A 12,500-nucleotide genomic window follows, 5' to 3' on the forward strand; every position below is an offset into this window, starting at 1 on the left:
TCTTGGTAAGTAAACGCAAGCAGTTAATGGAATACTCAGGGGGACCAAATGGTAATCATTGGACGAAGGTTTTAAAAATATTCTGATTTGTTTTAAAACGGCGAGCAATCCAAGCGTAAGGAGGGGGACATTGGGATTTTCGGTTTTGTGGTTTTGGCTATTTTTTAGATCGGTTTTTCGGTTTTTGTGCCAAAAGACTTCGGTTTTTCGGTTTTGGTGTTCATTGCGGTTTGCGGATTTTTCGTTTTTTAGAATCTGGTTTTTGGTTTTTGTAGAAGATACGAGCGGTTTTTCGGTTTTGTTATCCGATGTGCTTTTTCGGTTTTTCTATTTTGTCCATTTGGGCTCCGGTTTCTCTTAGATTTGAGCAGCAATTGATCTCGAATAGAGTGTTATTTATTTATTTATTTATTCATTTAACCACGGTGCAATTCATCAGCAATATGAAAACCATATGTACAATTAAAATTTTAAAACCAAGTATAGATAAAACTATGTAATGTACATTAACTATCTTACTCAATGTCATAAAATAAAAGATGCTTTCCATGAATGCCGTGTTTAGAATATTAATAATGGCCTGGATAACCTCTTTAATCAGTCGTTTGAGTTGATTGAGGGACTCTGCTTTCCTTAGTTCTAAAGGCAAACTGTTCCACAAAACTGCGCCACTATAGCTAAAGCTGTTTTTTTTTGCAGTAGTTTGTGCGCGGTAGCTGAACATTTACCTTATTCACAGAGTCTCTCAAACAAAACCAGAATTGCGATGGACAAATTTCGAGCAGAGATACTCAGGTGCTAGTCCCTGTAGGGACTTAAATACCATTGTTGCTCTTTCAACTTGCCTTTGAGAGACTAGGGATCTCCATCTTAAGAGTTCAAATAAATTGTTGACATCAGTGCCATAGTTAGAGTAGGTCAAGACACGGGCTGCTCCGTTTTGTAGTTTTTGCAGTTTTTCCTGCAAAGTTACTCCACAGTTTCCTGAAACAATATTGCAGTAGTTGAAATGAGGTTGTACTAGGACCTGATAAATAGAATGTAAGGTCCCCTAGGGAACAAGATGCCTGTTTTCACTCATCTGATCAGTAACCTTGTTTTTCATCCGAAACAAAAGAAAACGTTTGAGTGATAATAGAGCTGAATTCGTGGAGACGTCACTCTATAGCCGTGAAAAGCTTTACGGAAAATGAGCCCATAAAGTCCGGGCTCGCGAGAGCGGCAGAAATAAAGCCTATGTCTTCAGCAGATACCAAAAGATATGAAGGCTTTAGACAAGTCCATGACATTCATAAATATTTTGATGAAATGAAGTGTTAGCGTAGTTTGCTCTGTATGCCCCACTTGTCACCATTGTATCGGTTTTCTGACGGTTTTGTATGCGGTTTTCGGTTTTGGCCAAATTTTTTTTTGTGGTTTTGCGGTTCTGGATGATAGTTTCTTCGGTTTTGCGGTTTCTAATACACCCCAATGTCCCCCTCCGTAAGGCCCTGGCAAATTAGCGGGTTTCGACAAAACACTGACCCCCTTACTGACCCCCTTACTGACCCCCTTACCTTACTGACCCCCCTACTGACCCCCTATAAAATCAGTGGGAAAATGAATACTGCTTACTTAAGCCTCAACAACCCTTTTTAAACAGCATTGTTCAACAATATTTAAGTCTAAGCATCCATTTTAAAAAGGTTAGCTTACATGAAGTAATCGGCCATCACAACAATAATCGAAACTAACCTTTTTAAAATGGGTGCTTAGACTTAAATATTGTTGAACAATGCTGTTTAAAAAGGGTTGTTGAAGCTTAAGTAAGTAGTATTCATTTTCCCATTGATTTCAAACGGGGTCAGTTGACCGGGGGTCAGTGTTTTGTCGAAACCCCAAATTAGCAATGATTGGTCTGCAAGGACTCTCCATTTGAACCAGCTGGTGTCTGACATTTGCAGACTGCCTACAAATAGCACTGAAACATTATTTAAGTCTAAGCATCCATTTCAAATAGCGCAGATAAACATTATTTAAGTCTAAGAACCCATTTTAAAACGGTTAGCTTTCTATAATAATTGTGATTTAGGGTTAGTCTGCAGTGTGCAAATGTCAGACGTGTATCGATTTGAACCTGGCTGGCTGAGGAATTTTTTACCAATATCCAAGAGAATGGAAGACCACTTTCTTGCTTGGTAGTCTCTTGGACCTTGAAAATTAAAAAAGTAAAGCATTCTTCTAGCAATGAGGTTTTGATATTTTGGAGTCCTACTTTTGTGCCAGGCTGGTGATTGAAGGGAAAGCTTGAGCAAAATCTAGAGGGGCGAAGAAGGTGCGCCAAGGGATTTCAGGGCCAATGTACACTCACTAAAGCAGAAAGCTCTCTTGTGGGTGTGCTTGGGAAAGGGGGGAGGGGGGGGGGGGAGGAGAAGGAGGAGGAGGAGGAGGGGGATGGGAAGGGAAGGTTGTGCAGAGGAGTGGGTACTTTCCGCTAATCTGTCATCCTGCTCTCCTGTCTCAAAACCATATTCCTCAGCTCCTGTGCTGTTCTGTGTTGCTTCAGATCCTGGAGCATTAATGTACAATAATATTGTTGGATTCCTGCCACTCGTTTCCTCAGACCCTACTTACACATGTCCCAGAGAAGTGATGATCAAACCTCTGTGCCCTTAGTGTTGTGGTTAATGATACATGAAGGTAATCGCAATTGGTTCTTCCTAATGAAAATTAAAACCCAAAACACGAAAGAATAAAAGATAAACAGCGGTCAGACTATATAATTCTTTGGATTCTGGAAAAATAAGGGAATACAATCTGGGCTTACAGTGGCTGTCATTTTGAGCATTTAGTGAAACACAAAAAGACCAGGAGATTTTGTTCAGAATTCAGGAGAATTCTGAAAAATCCATGAGAAGAGAAGTCAATGTTTGTCTTCTTCTTTGTGTTTTCAGGCAAGACTTGGATGCTCCAGATGGGAGGTCAATAGCCTCAAATCCTGTGGCTGCTCATGATGTTAACAACCAGACAAATGTCTTTTGCCTGTGCGATGATGGACAAGTTTATTACAGAGTACAAATGTTAAAGAAAGTGACTGAATTTGGAAAATGGCAGGCAATTGGCTCCAAGCTTCCTTTTGAAGAAGGTTTTTTTGGGAACCTTTTGCTTTCATAATTTAAGCTTTACACTTACCTCATGGGAATCTTTTTATGACTTCTAACTGCAACCAGAGCGAATAGTACCACTATTTTTGTTACTATTGTCCAAATTTAGCTCTGAGATCTGGCTGTTCTTGTGACAACATATATACATCCCAAGGAAGTTATAGTCATTGCAAATAAGAGGGTTTACTGGCCAGGGGTCACTCTCCTGCTACTTAGAAATCAAATAGTAGTTTTCTCAAAATCCTACAGTTTTCTGTAGCAATGCAATTAAATTTTTCTAATCTTAACCCCCAGTTTTTTTTTTATCCACTGTCCAAGTTTCTTAGTAACACTTCAACTTTTTTTTGCATATTATTATTATTATTATTATTATAAAATTTAACACCATGTTCTGGCTGTTGTCATTGCCGTCTTTTCTTCTGTTAGGCAATGTCATAACAAATGACCAAAGGCTAACAGAATTGTCTCGATCTTCTTCACATTTCCAACACTTTCCTCAAAATTCTTGCAGTTCCCAACAAAGCTTTTTTTTTAATATTACTCCAACATTGAATGGTATCCCTAGCTTTTTAATCCACCTATCAAATCCTTTGGTGACACTTCCAAGGGCTCCTATCACTACAGGTATGACTTCTACCATTTTGAGCTTCCACAATCTTCTGATCTCTCTCTTCAAGTCCTGGTATTTTTCGCCCTTTTCCATTTCTTTTTCCCCTACTCTTACATCAGCTGGTACAGCAATATCAATGATTATCCCCTTTGGCTCTTTCTGGTAAATTCAATTATGTCTGGTCTTCTTGCCTCTATCACATTGTCACATTGAACATTGATATCCCACAAAACTTTTATATTATTATTATTATTATTATTATTATTATTATTATTATTATTATTATTATTATTATTATTATTATACGTGTGTTTGCCCAGGACATGATCAAGAGGAAAGCACAGGTTCCTGTCTTAATTCAAAGATTTTGCTCTTGCAAGTGGAGTATTCACAAATAAATGATTCAAATCACTTTCACTATCATTGTGCAATAGAGCTTTGTGTTTCTCTGTCATAGGGGTCTCATTAAGAGGTAAAGACACTCTGTCAGTGCTGAACTATGAGAACAACATGGCTCTCTTCTCCAGGTCAATGACCAAAGCTTCCAGATTCTACTGGACACAGAATATCAATGGCAATTGGCCAGCCTGGAATCTGATTGGTGGATCATCGGTTTCACTAAAGACGGATGCTGCAGTAGCTTATAATAGTTTTTCAAAGGTAAAAATTATTTTTGAAGGAAGTGATGGTGGTATTGTATTGTGTCAAGTCAAATCTCTTAATTAATGGTTCAGCAATAATATCTATACTAACTCAAACTGTGTCGCAAACATAATTTTTTTATTTCCAGCATTTAGAAGCATTTGCAGTTATGGAAAATAACAAGATGTACAGGACATGGCAAACAGGTCACGACAACTTATAAGTTCTTTTCATGATATCTCTCAAAATATGCCATGATTATTGCAGGGGTAGGGGGGTGAAGGGTACTATAGCTGAAACAACCAAAACCTTTACAAAAATGCTAACTTTGGGCCTTATAAACACTATGCTTTAGATAATGACTTGGCCTAAGGTTAGCATTTTTGTAAAGGTTTGGGTTGTTTCAGGTATAGTACCTTAACTTTCACCCCTACCCCCCACCCCCAGAATAGTCATGCCGTTCAAAATAGGGCAGGACACCCAGACATAAAAATACATCAAAGAACTTTGAACACTTCTCCAAAGCTACCGTACATACAAAATGGCTCCTTTAGGAGCCACCAATTCTATAAAAGTTCATTGACCAACAGTTTTAATTTGTGTCCCTTGTTTATTGGAACTTGGCTACAAGCCGATTCTGGAATTTGCGTGACATTTCCTTTGGTTTTTACATCTGAGAAAAAAAAAATTCGATCAAACTCTCGGCTATAAGCCGAACCCCCTTGTTTGAATGTTTTTTCGCAGATTGAAGTGAAGATTTCTGAAAAAATAGCTCGGCTTATAGCCAAATAACTATGGTACTTAGTTACATAAATTACAAATTATGACAAATTACAACACTTCATGTTGACCATTTGATAATGCTTGAATTTGTATGATAGCAAAGAACTACCCTGTACATTAATTTGCAAATGAGTAGAGGAATTTTTGTTGCTGTGTCCATGCAGAGATTCATTGCCTTCAAATAGACCACATAGATTATATCCAACCAGTAGTCAAGGGTGGCTTTCTTAGTCTCTGAGTTGGTTTATACTTGTTGCACCGAAAGGAATGTAAAGCATGGTTGATGCAGCGGTGAGAGCACTTGCCTGCCACTATTGTGTTCCAGGTTTGATTCCTGGACTGAGCATCACATTTCTTGCTTCTGTATTATTCTTTGAGGAATTTTTCTATGGGTAATCCCATTTTTTCCTTCTGATTTGATTTGTTTGTATCCCCAGTAATATATATTTAGGGCATTTGTGCTTGGCTGCACAAGCTTCAGATGCTATCATCATCAGCCTTGTTTATCTTCAAGGTGATTTTTTTAAAAAAAGATTTTTTATATCACTTGCAGGTCCAACAAAATGGGTGACATGGCATGAAACAGGATACGGTGCCCCAGAAACACAGTATGCCCCAGTGGTGCACTCCATGAGTCATAGTGTTTTCAGTGGAGTTTTGAATGTTTTTATCTATGGCAGCAATGGATACGTCCATCATATTTGGCAGACAACTTGTGACAAGGTCCCCAACCCATGGGGCTGGTGTACATGGAGTGTATGGTACAAGATTAGTGACAAGATACCCTCCATTAATCCCTTGAGTGTAGGAGCAAATATACACCTTGGAATTGAGGTATCAAAGTTATTGAGTCTTTCATAAACATAGAAAATCTAAAATTCAAATCCTAGTTAACAATTACATTTTCTAAGTGCCCTAGTTCATTATTCCATTTCAATTGCGGCAACATGCTGCATGCAAATCATGAAAAAGAGAAACTGAAAACATGGATTGAAATAAGGTAATATAATACTCACTGAATGTGAGCAATCAATCTATTCCACTACAGTGGTTTAAGTGCAGTGAAAAATGAATTCTTGATTGGAATTTGGTCACTCAACATGCATATTCTTTGGATTAACATGATGTCAATTTCATTGTTCTTGTTGGAAAGACAGGGCTTGCCTTTAATACGATTGGCATGCTGTACATGTAAGGGCTACGAGTTTGAGTTCTATTCAGATGTTGGTGCATTACAATTTTGAAATTGTTGTCCTTTTTATCCCAGTCTGAGAACAGTTTTTGCTAATTTTGTCGATTGATGTTACAGTATACTACTAACTTAAAGAGAAACAGAACAGAACAGTGTTTTTCTTATTTTGTTGAATAAGCAAAAACTGTTCTGGGGTAAAAAGGACAACAGTTTCTATGTTTATAATAAATTGTAATTTTTAAGTAGTACTTTAACCCATTGACCCCTGGGAGTGGGACCTAACAGATTTTACTGTCTAACGCCAGACAATTTTACAGGTCAATTAGGGACATCAGCTGATAGGGCATTTTGAGGTGTCAATTCGTTAAGCAGTCAAAAACTGTTTTTATGTCCCCTTTATTAGAGTACTTTCAGTGATGCAAAATGTAAGTAATATTATTTTTGTCCTGTGTTAAATAGCATTAGTTTTGTACTGTAATCAGCTTTAGTGGTATAGGGTATCGTAATATTTTAAGCAGTACGTTTTTGGAACATTTTGTTAAAAAGGGCGCATAAATTTTTATGTAATGCAATTTATTCGGAGTTCTTTGGAAATTTGATGCCGATTTAATTGCTTAAGAGCTGCTGACTCATTCAAACAAATTAAATTAATTGTTCTCAAAGTTCTGTGAGCAGTTACTGCATTTTCCATATTTGTTTGGGATGCTTGTTGCTCAAGAAAAACTCAGAAAACAACACTAGTGGCACATTTCAGGGTACCATCTTCTTTCTCTTTCAGCTTTTTACCATGGGAAACGATGGCTACATCTGGCACATGTGGGAACTGGAGCGGGGTGGTGTGTGGCACCCATGGGAACTTGTAACAGCAACTGAAGTAACAGGTTATGCTAGTCAGGCCTCTGTCAGAAATGATGAAAAGGGATGGTGGACTGCATTTGTTGTGAGTTCAATTCTGTTGCCCAGTGTTGTTTCAATAAGTTTGGAGATTGAGTGGAATGAAATGGATGGATATTGTTGTGGAAGGAGCTAAAGCCAGTTTGTTACGCTCCTTTTTTAAAAAAGCACTTATTTTGTGGGATTTTACATAGCACAAATTATTTTCAGTAGGTGTTGTCTTCACTGACTTTGCTCTTTAATGGATTCATGCGTTGTTTCAGTTGAACTCTGATGACAATATCATGGTGATTGAACAGAACAGGTCTTTATCCCTCTCAGTATCCTCAGTGCCTTTTGGAATTCAAGTGAAGGTTTCCTGGAAAGTACCCGTTGATGAAGCAACGAACAAAGACTGGATAGGTGAGAAGGGTTTGACAGAATTAAGGTGGGGGGAAGGCAGTGTTCAGGGTAACAGATTTGCCATGGGTAATCAAATCTCTTTTTGATCAGAAACTTGATTTGTCTGTTTTGTTCTTCAGTTCAACTCGACTAGGTATTGTTATAAAGGTATCATCAAGTCTTCTCTTTCTAGTAAGGTTTTTTTAATAGGTTTATTTGAAGTCATTCTTTGTGTTGTTTTCAATACCTCCGTGTACAAAATGAATAAATGCATTACAATTAGGGGGATTTGTTTGGCATAGTGATGGAAAAAACCACCTAGCTTCCACTAACACATGCCACTATTCACCACTTTGTTCAAGGGAACAAAGTATAGGATTCAGCTCTGATGCTTCTTATCTTTTTTTTGGAGGGGGGAGGATTTTCCTGCATGCGCAAGATTTCTTTGCCCATGGTAGGGAGACTTTTCAGAGAAGGTACCCCAACTAAGATTTGGACTTGGTCTCTCCTCATTCAGAGGCAATTTGCGATGACCATGAAGAACTTGAAACTGGACTATTACATAATTTTATAATTCTCCCAGTGTTGTTAAGAAAATTAAAGTACTAAATATTTTTGAAATACCATATTGTAGAAACTTGTAAAGCATCTGTTTACTGTTTTGATTTAATAGAATCAATGCCATTGAAATGTGAGCAAGTATTCTACAATTGCACTTAACCCTATGCTTGGGTCACATACGTACCAACCAAGATATTGTAACAAAAAAAAAAAACACTGAAATACTGTGAACTTTAAAGTTGATTCCTGGAGTCATCATCCTAATTTGGGTCGAGTATCTTTTTTCTCTTCTTTGGTCAAGCTGTTTTTTCAGGGTACTCTCCACTCATTTAAAATACTACGAAATGAAGTGAGAAGGCAGGCATGAACTCGGAAATAACCTATTGAGATTTTTCAAAACCATGACATAGAACTCCAAGAAATGATGAAAGTATTTGGCAAATAGGACAAGAAGTAAAGTTTTAAATGTTAATGAAAAAAAAAAAAAAATTGAAGCTGCACAGGAAGTTTTTGCCTGGTTTTTTTTTTTTTTCAGGAGTGTATCCATCAGGAGCAGATAACCACATGTATGTGGATTACCATTATGTTGGAGGACGACAGAACCCTGGCAAGGATGCTAAACCCATGGGTTCAGTGACTTTCAAATCCTACTTGCCTAATGGACAATATGTCTACCGTTACTTGTAAGCACTTAATTTAATAATATTAAAAAAAGAAAAATAAGTCTATATGTGTGTATAATGTATCAGTTAATAACACTTTAGAGTGCTCAAATGTCTACCAAAAAATGTTCATAATATTTTGCAAATCACCAAGGAACACTCAAGTGTTCCAGTTGAATCTACTTTACCAGGTCAGATAATAAAATCTTGTAAATGCTGTTTGGGGGAATCAGCTATACAAAGCATTTTATTCAAGTCTCGAGAAAATTGTTCTTTCCAGGGCAAACAGAAGATACTTTGATGCAGTTAGTGCTTTGCTCACTGCAACCAGTGGAACAACAGACAAAGAATGGGTTCAAGTGTATCGCGGCATTGCAGCAGGACTTGGCAAAGAAGGCTTCTATTTTGAGAAATGTGTGGAGGATGGAAACCATACAGTGGAGTTATTCAAGGAATCATTTGCCGCTTTTCAGAACAATGATGTTTCTAAAGGTCTTCAGTTAATTGGTACAGCTTTGATGGATGTTGTGAAAGCATTTGAAGACTGCAGGGAGACTGACATTGCGAAAGAACTAGAAAAGCTTGCAAAAGACTTCATTCACTGTGTAGAAGGTACATTGAAATAATAATATTACGAACTTCTGATTCGGTGACATTGCATTATTTGTCAATGATTGTGCATTAGACCATGTTGCAAGTGCCTTCAATTAAAAAATAGTCCTTGTAGAATTCTCAGATATATGCAAAAATGCTCCTAATGAGATGCACATGGATTTCAATAAGCATCACAAAGTGTTTCCTCGCTCATCTCCCAAACTTCAACAATAATATTACTAACATCACAAAGTGTCTCCCAAATGCTGCTCCTAAGGTAAGGATAAACATCTGCATTCACCCTGAGCTAAAAATAATGCTAACCTGTTACCCTTGTGTTATTTTTGAGAACAGGTGGCAAATTAAAGGCTTAGACACTTTGTCTTAGATGTCAAGAATGGCAGTGTATCTCTGAGTCATCATTAGGTGTATTTCTGGACATAGGTGCAAATTCCCAGAGTCAAACACAATGAAATTTACCATCTTTATCTTCTTGCTCCTTTCATCTCTACAAATCATTTTAAAGAACATTCTTATTTGAAGGGGATATATTTTTTGTGGGTGTTAAAAATGAGGCCAGAAATAAAGAAAAGAGGGATAAAAAGAACAGCTTAATCTGCATATTACTGCCAACAGTGGTCAGGCATATAAACACAAAAATGTTTTTATTTTCTTTCTTGCAATTAGGAAAATGTGTCCATTTTGTGATTGATGTTGTGGATGAGATTTTGATCGTGTTTGAGAATGCCTACGAAATTTATGGTGACATTAAAGGAGCAAGTAATTCCTTTAACATCAATGCATATGAACAGGGTAAGTTGTATTATTAGTACTAATTGCTGGTGACAAAAATTAACCTCATTTTAAATAAAATCCATTCCCTTCCACACAAGGTGTTGGCAAATAATTATCTGTAGTCCAAGTGGGGCAACGTTTTCTGTGATTAAATGGGCCTCCTAGTTTAGAATCAGCCAGAGGTTATTTAATTAAGTTTTATCACCAATAAAATGAATTGGTTTTGGTTTCACTTCTGATTGCTTGAAAAAGTGGCTCAAGAACCAAATCACTGAGTGAAGTAATGCAAAACCAATTGAAAGCAATTTGCTAATTACTTTTGGCACTCAATTGAAAATCACTCTTGACTATAAGGAAAAATGGGTGTGATGCCAAGCTAACTAATGGTTCATGAGATTGGCCATTAGTCTTAAGCCAATATTCATCAAAAGTTGACCTATATTGCATCAGTGGTTCCACTCCAAGGTTTATCACAAGTGACATAAATAATATTATTTCGGTGTTTTTCCTAGACTAGATTTTCATATATAACGTTTTTGTTATATGTTGTTCAGGTGGGTACTGCATCGGGCGTGTCATCAGTGCCTGCATTACATTGCCACAGATGAGCAAGTGATAAGAAGTGAACACCAGATTACATTCATCCAAGTCGCCAACCAACTGCAAAATGGTGTTGTGGAACAAGAATGATTATATTAATTGTGATTTTTCTAAGGACATTGGACCATTATATTAATTACCAGGAGCCAATGAGTAGGAGCGAGCAACAGACTTATATTCCTGTCACGAAATTTACACAGACCGATTTATTTTAAGATTGAATTTCCCATGAATGGTACTCCCACAGGAGCCCGATGACCAATCACACAAAACTAACTTGATGTCGTAAAAATGCCGTGACATAGGCTTAGTGTGAGAGTTGTTCGGTCCTATTCACAGGCTCCTGTAATACTGTACCAGTAAATCAATGTGGCTGATCAAGTCGAATAAGGGTGCAAAATCTAGACTAAGAGTACGATTCTTTCCAGTATAAGCAGAATATGACATGAACATAAATAATACTTATGTAGAATTTTCATTATCACCATTGACTTTCATTTGAATTGTTGATTTTTCCATTGTCTTTGAAACTCATTAAAGAATATAGGCTGGAGCTATTTTCTCTATGTTGTGAATGAGCAAGGTGGGGTCTCCGTGCAGGGAACACTAGATGTTTGTAAAGGGGACAGTTTTGAAATGAGGTAGAGGTTGTTAAGGACGATGCCTACTAATTCAAAGGTATTTTTGCGCGGTTTACTGACTATGCTGGAAAAGCAGATCTTAACAAGTGTTATTGAAATCCAAATATTACTTTGGTTTTGCATTACTTTACTCAGTGATTGGTTCAAAGTTCTCGTGCCACTTTTTCAACCAATCAGAAGTGAAACCAAAACCAATCGTGGCTCGCGTGTGTACATTTTCCCGCACTTTGTGTTGGCTATGTGTAATTACTTTGAACTTGATTGGTTTACTGGATTGTCTCCGTCCTTTGTAATTGGCCAAAGTAATTACTTTGGGTTTGGTTTTACAACACTCAATTGAAAACCGCTCTCTGCACAATAACACTGACTCCTGAACATCCCCCCATTGACGAGCAGAATCGACGGGCGTATTTAGAAAGGGAAAAGTATGAAGTCTCACTCCCAGGGGTCAATTGGTTAATGAAAAGATAGCATTCAGTCACAACAATCAACAAGATAAAGAACAGCTTTAATAATGGCATATTTGGAATACTGACTTACATATTGAGCACAGATACCATGCAAGCCAGCAGCACAATACACAAAGAAGCACGTGGGGTAGCACCTCCATCGCTATACTATTCTCTCTAATTCTTTAGCGTACTCAAGCATGTGTTGGATCATTTTATAAGCTGGGATTTCCTGCTTTGCTTCCTTGTCTGTCTCCGGCTCAAAGTAGTAGTAGTTGTCTTTCTTTAAAAGCCATCCTCGCTGAAAAGAGGATTAAGTACAATAGACTCAGGGAATTATTGTTGGTTTACAAGTACATCTACTGTAGTGTCATGTCTCCAGTAAACAGAAATATAGCTCGGCAACATCAGACTTAAATTTCCATATTGCCAAAATGAGAAGAAATTTGTTTGATGTTAGCTCATTTCTTGTCTGTCAAAACATTATTTCAGTCACTCAGCCCAAAATTGATAATTATTTTTCTGCTTACTCATCCTATATTTATTTTTCTTG

At 37.3% G+C, this 12,500-nt stretch overlaps 2 protein-coding genes across 2 annotated transcripts in view; one reads left to right on the plus strand and one right to left on the minus strand.

The window, feature by feature from the left end:
- Positions 1 to 11,412, plus strand: part of LOC137986614 (uncharacterized) — an 11,716-nt gene extending 304 nt beyond the window's left edge. The window contains exons 1-11 of the mRNA XM_068833583.1: positions 1 to 5; positions 2,934 to 3,124; positions 4,211 to 4,413; positions 4,544 to 4,601; positions 5,732 to 6,012; positions 7,149 to 7,310; positions 7,528 to 7,666; positions 8,742 to 8,889; positions 9,149 to 9,480; positions 10,150 to 10,275; positions 10,812 to 11,412. The exon at positions 1 to 5 is cut by the window's left edge and continues 304 nt beyond it. Of these exons, the coding sequence (XP_068689684.1) occupies positions 1 to 5; positions 2,934 to 3,124; positions 4,211 to 4,413; positions 4,544 to 4,601; positions 5,732 to 6,012; positions 7,149 to 7,310; positions 7,528 to 7,666; positions 8,742 to 8,889; positions 9,149 to 9,480; positions 10,150 to 10,275; positions 10,812 to 10,873 (1,707 nt within the window). The 3' untranslated portion in view covers positions 10,874 to 11,412. The remainder of the gene's footprint in view (positions 6 to 2,933; positions 3,125 to 4,210; positions 4,414 to 4,543; positions 4,602 to 5,731; positions 6,013 to 7,148; positions 7,311 to 7,527; positions 7,667 to 8,741; positions 8,890 to 9,148; positions 9,481 to 10,149; positions 10,276 to 10,811) is intronic.
- A 575-nt stretch (positions 11,413 to 11,987) lies between these two features.
- The window catches only part of LOC137986615 (26S proteasome non-ATPase regulatory subunit 8-like), an 11,084-nt gene continuing 10,571 nt past the window's right edge, over positions 11,988 to 12,500 (minus strand). The window contains exon 9 of the mRNA XM_068833584.1: positions 11,988 to 12,248. Within this exon, the coding sequence (XP_068689685.1) occupies positions 12,111 to 12,248 (138 nt within the window). The 3' untranslated portion in view covers positions 11,988 to 12,110. The remainder of the gene's footprint in view (positions 12,249 to 12,500) is intronic.

Source organism: Montipora foliosa, unplaced genomic scaffold (assembly GCF_036669935.1).
Source record: "Montipora foliosa isolate CH-2021 unplaced genomic scaffold, ASM3666993v2 scaffold_249, whole genome shotgun sequence".
Taxonomy (NCBI): domain Eukaryota; kingdom Metazoa; phylum Cnidaria; class Anthozoa; order Scleractinia; family Acroporidae; genus Montipora; species Montipora foliosa.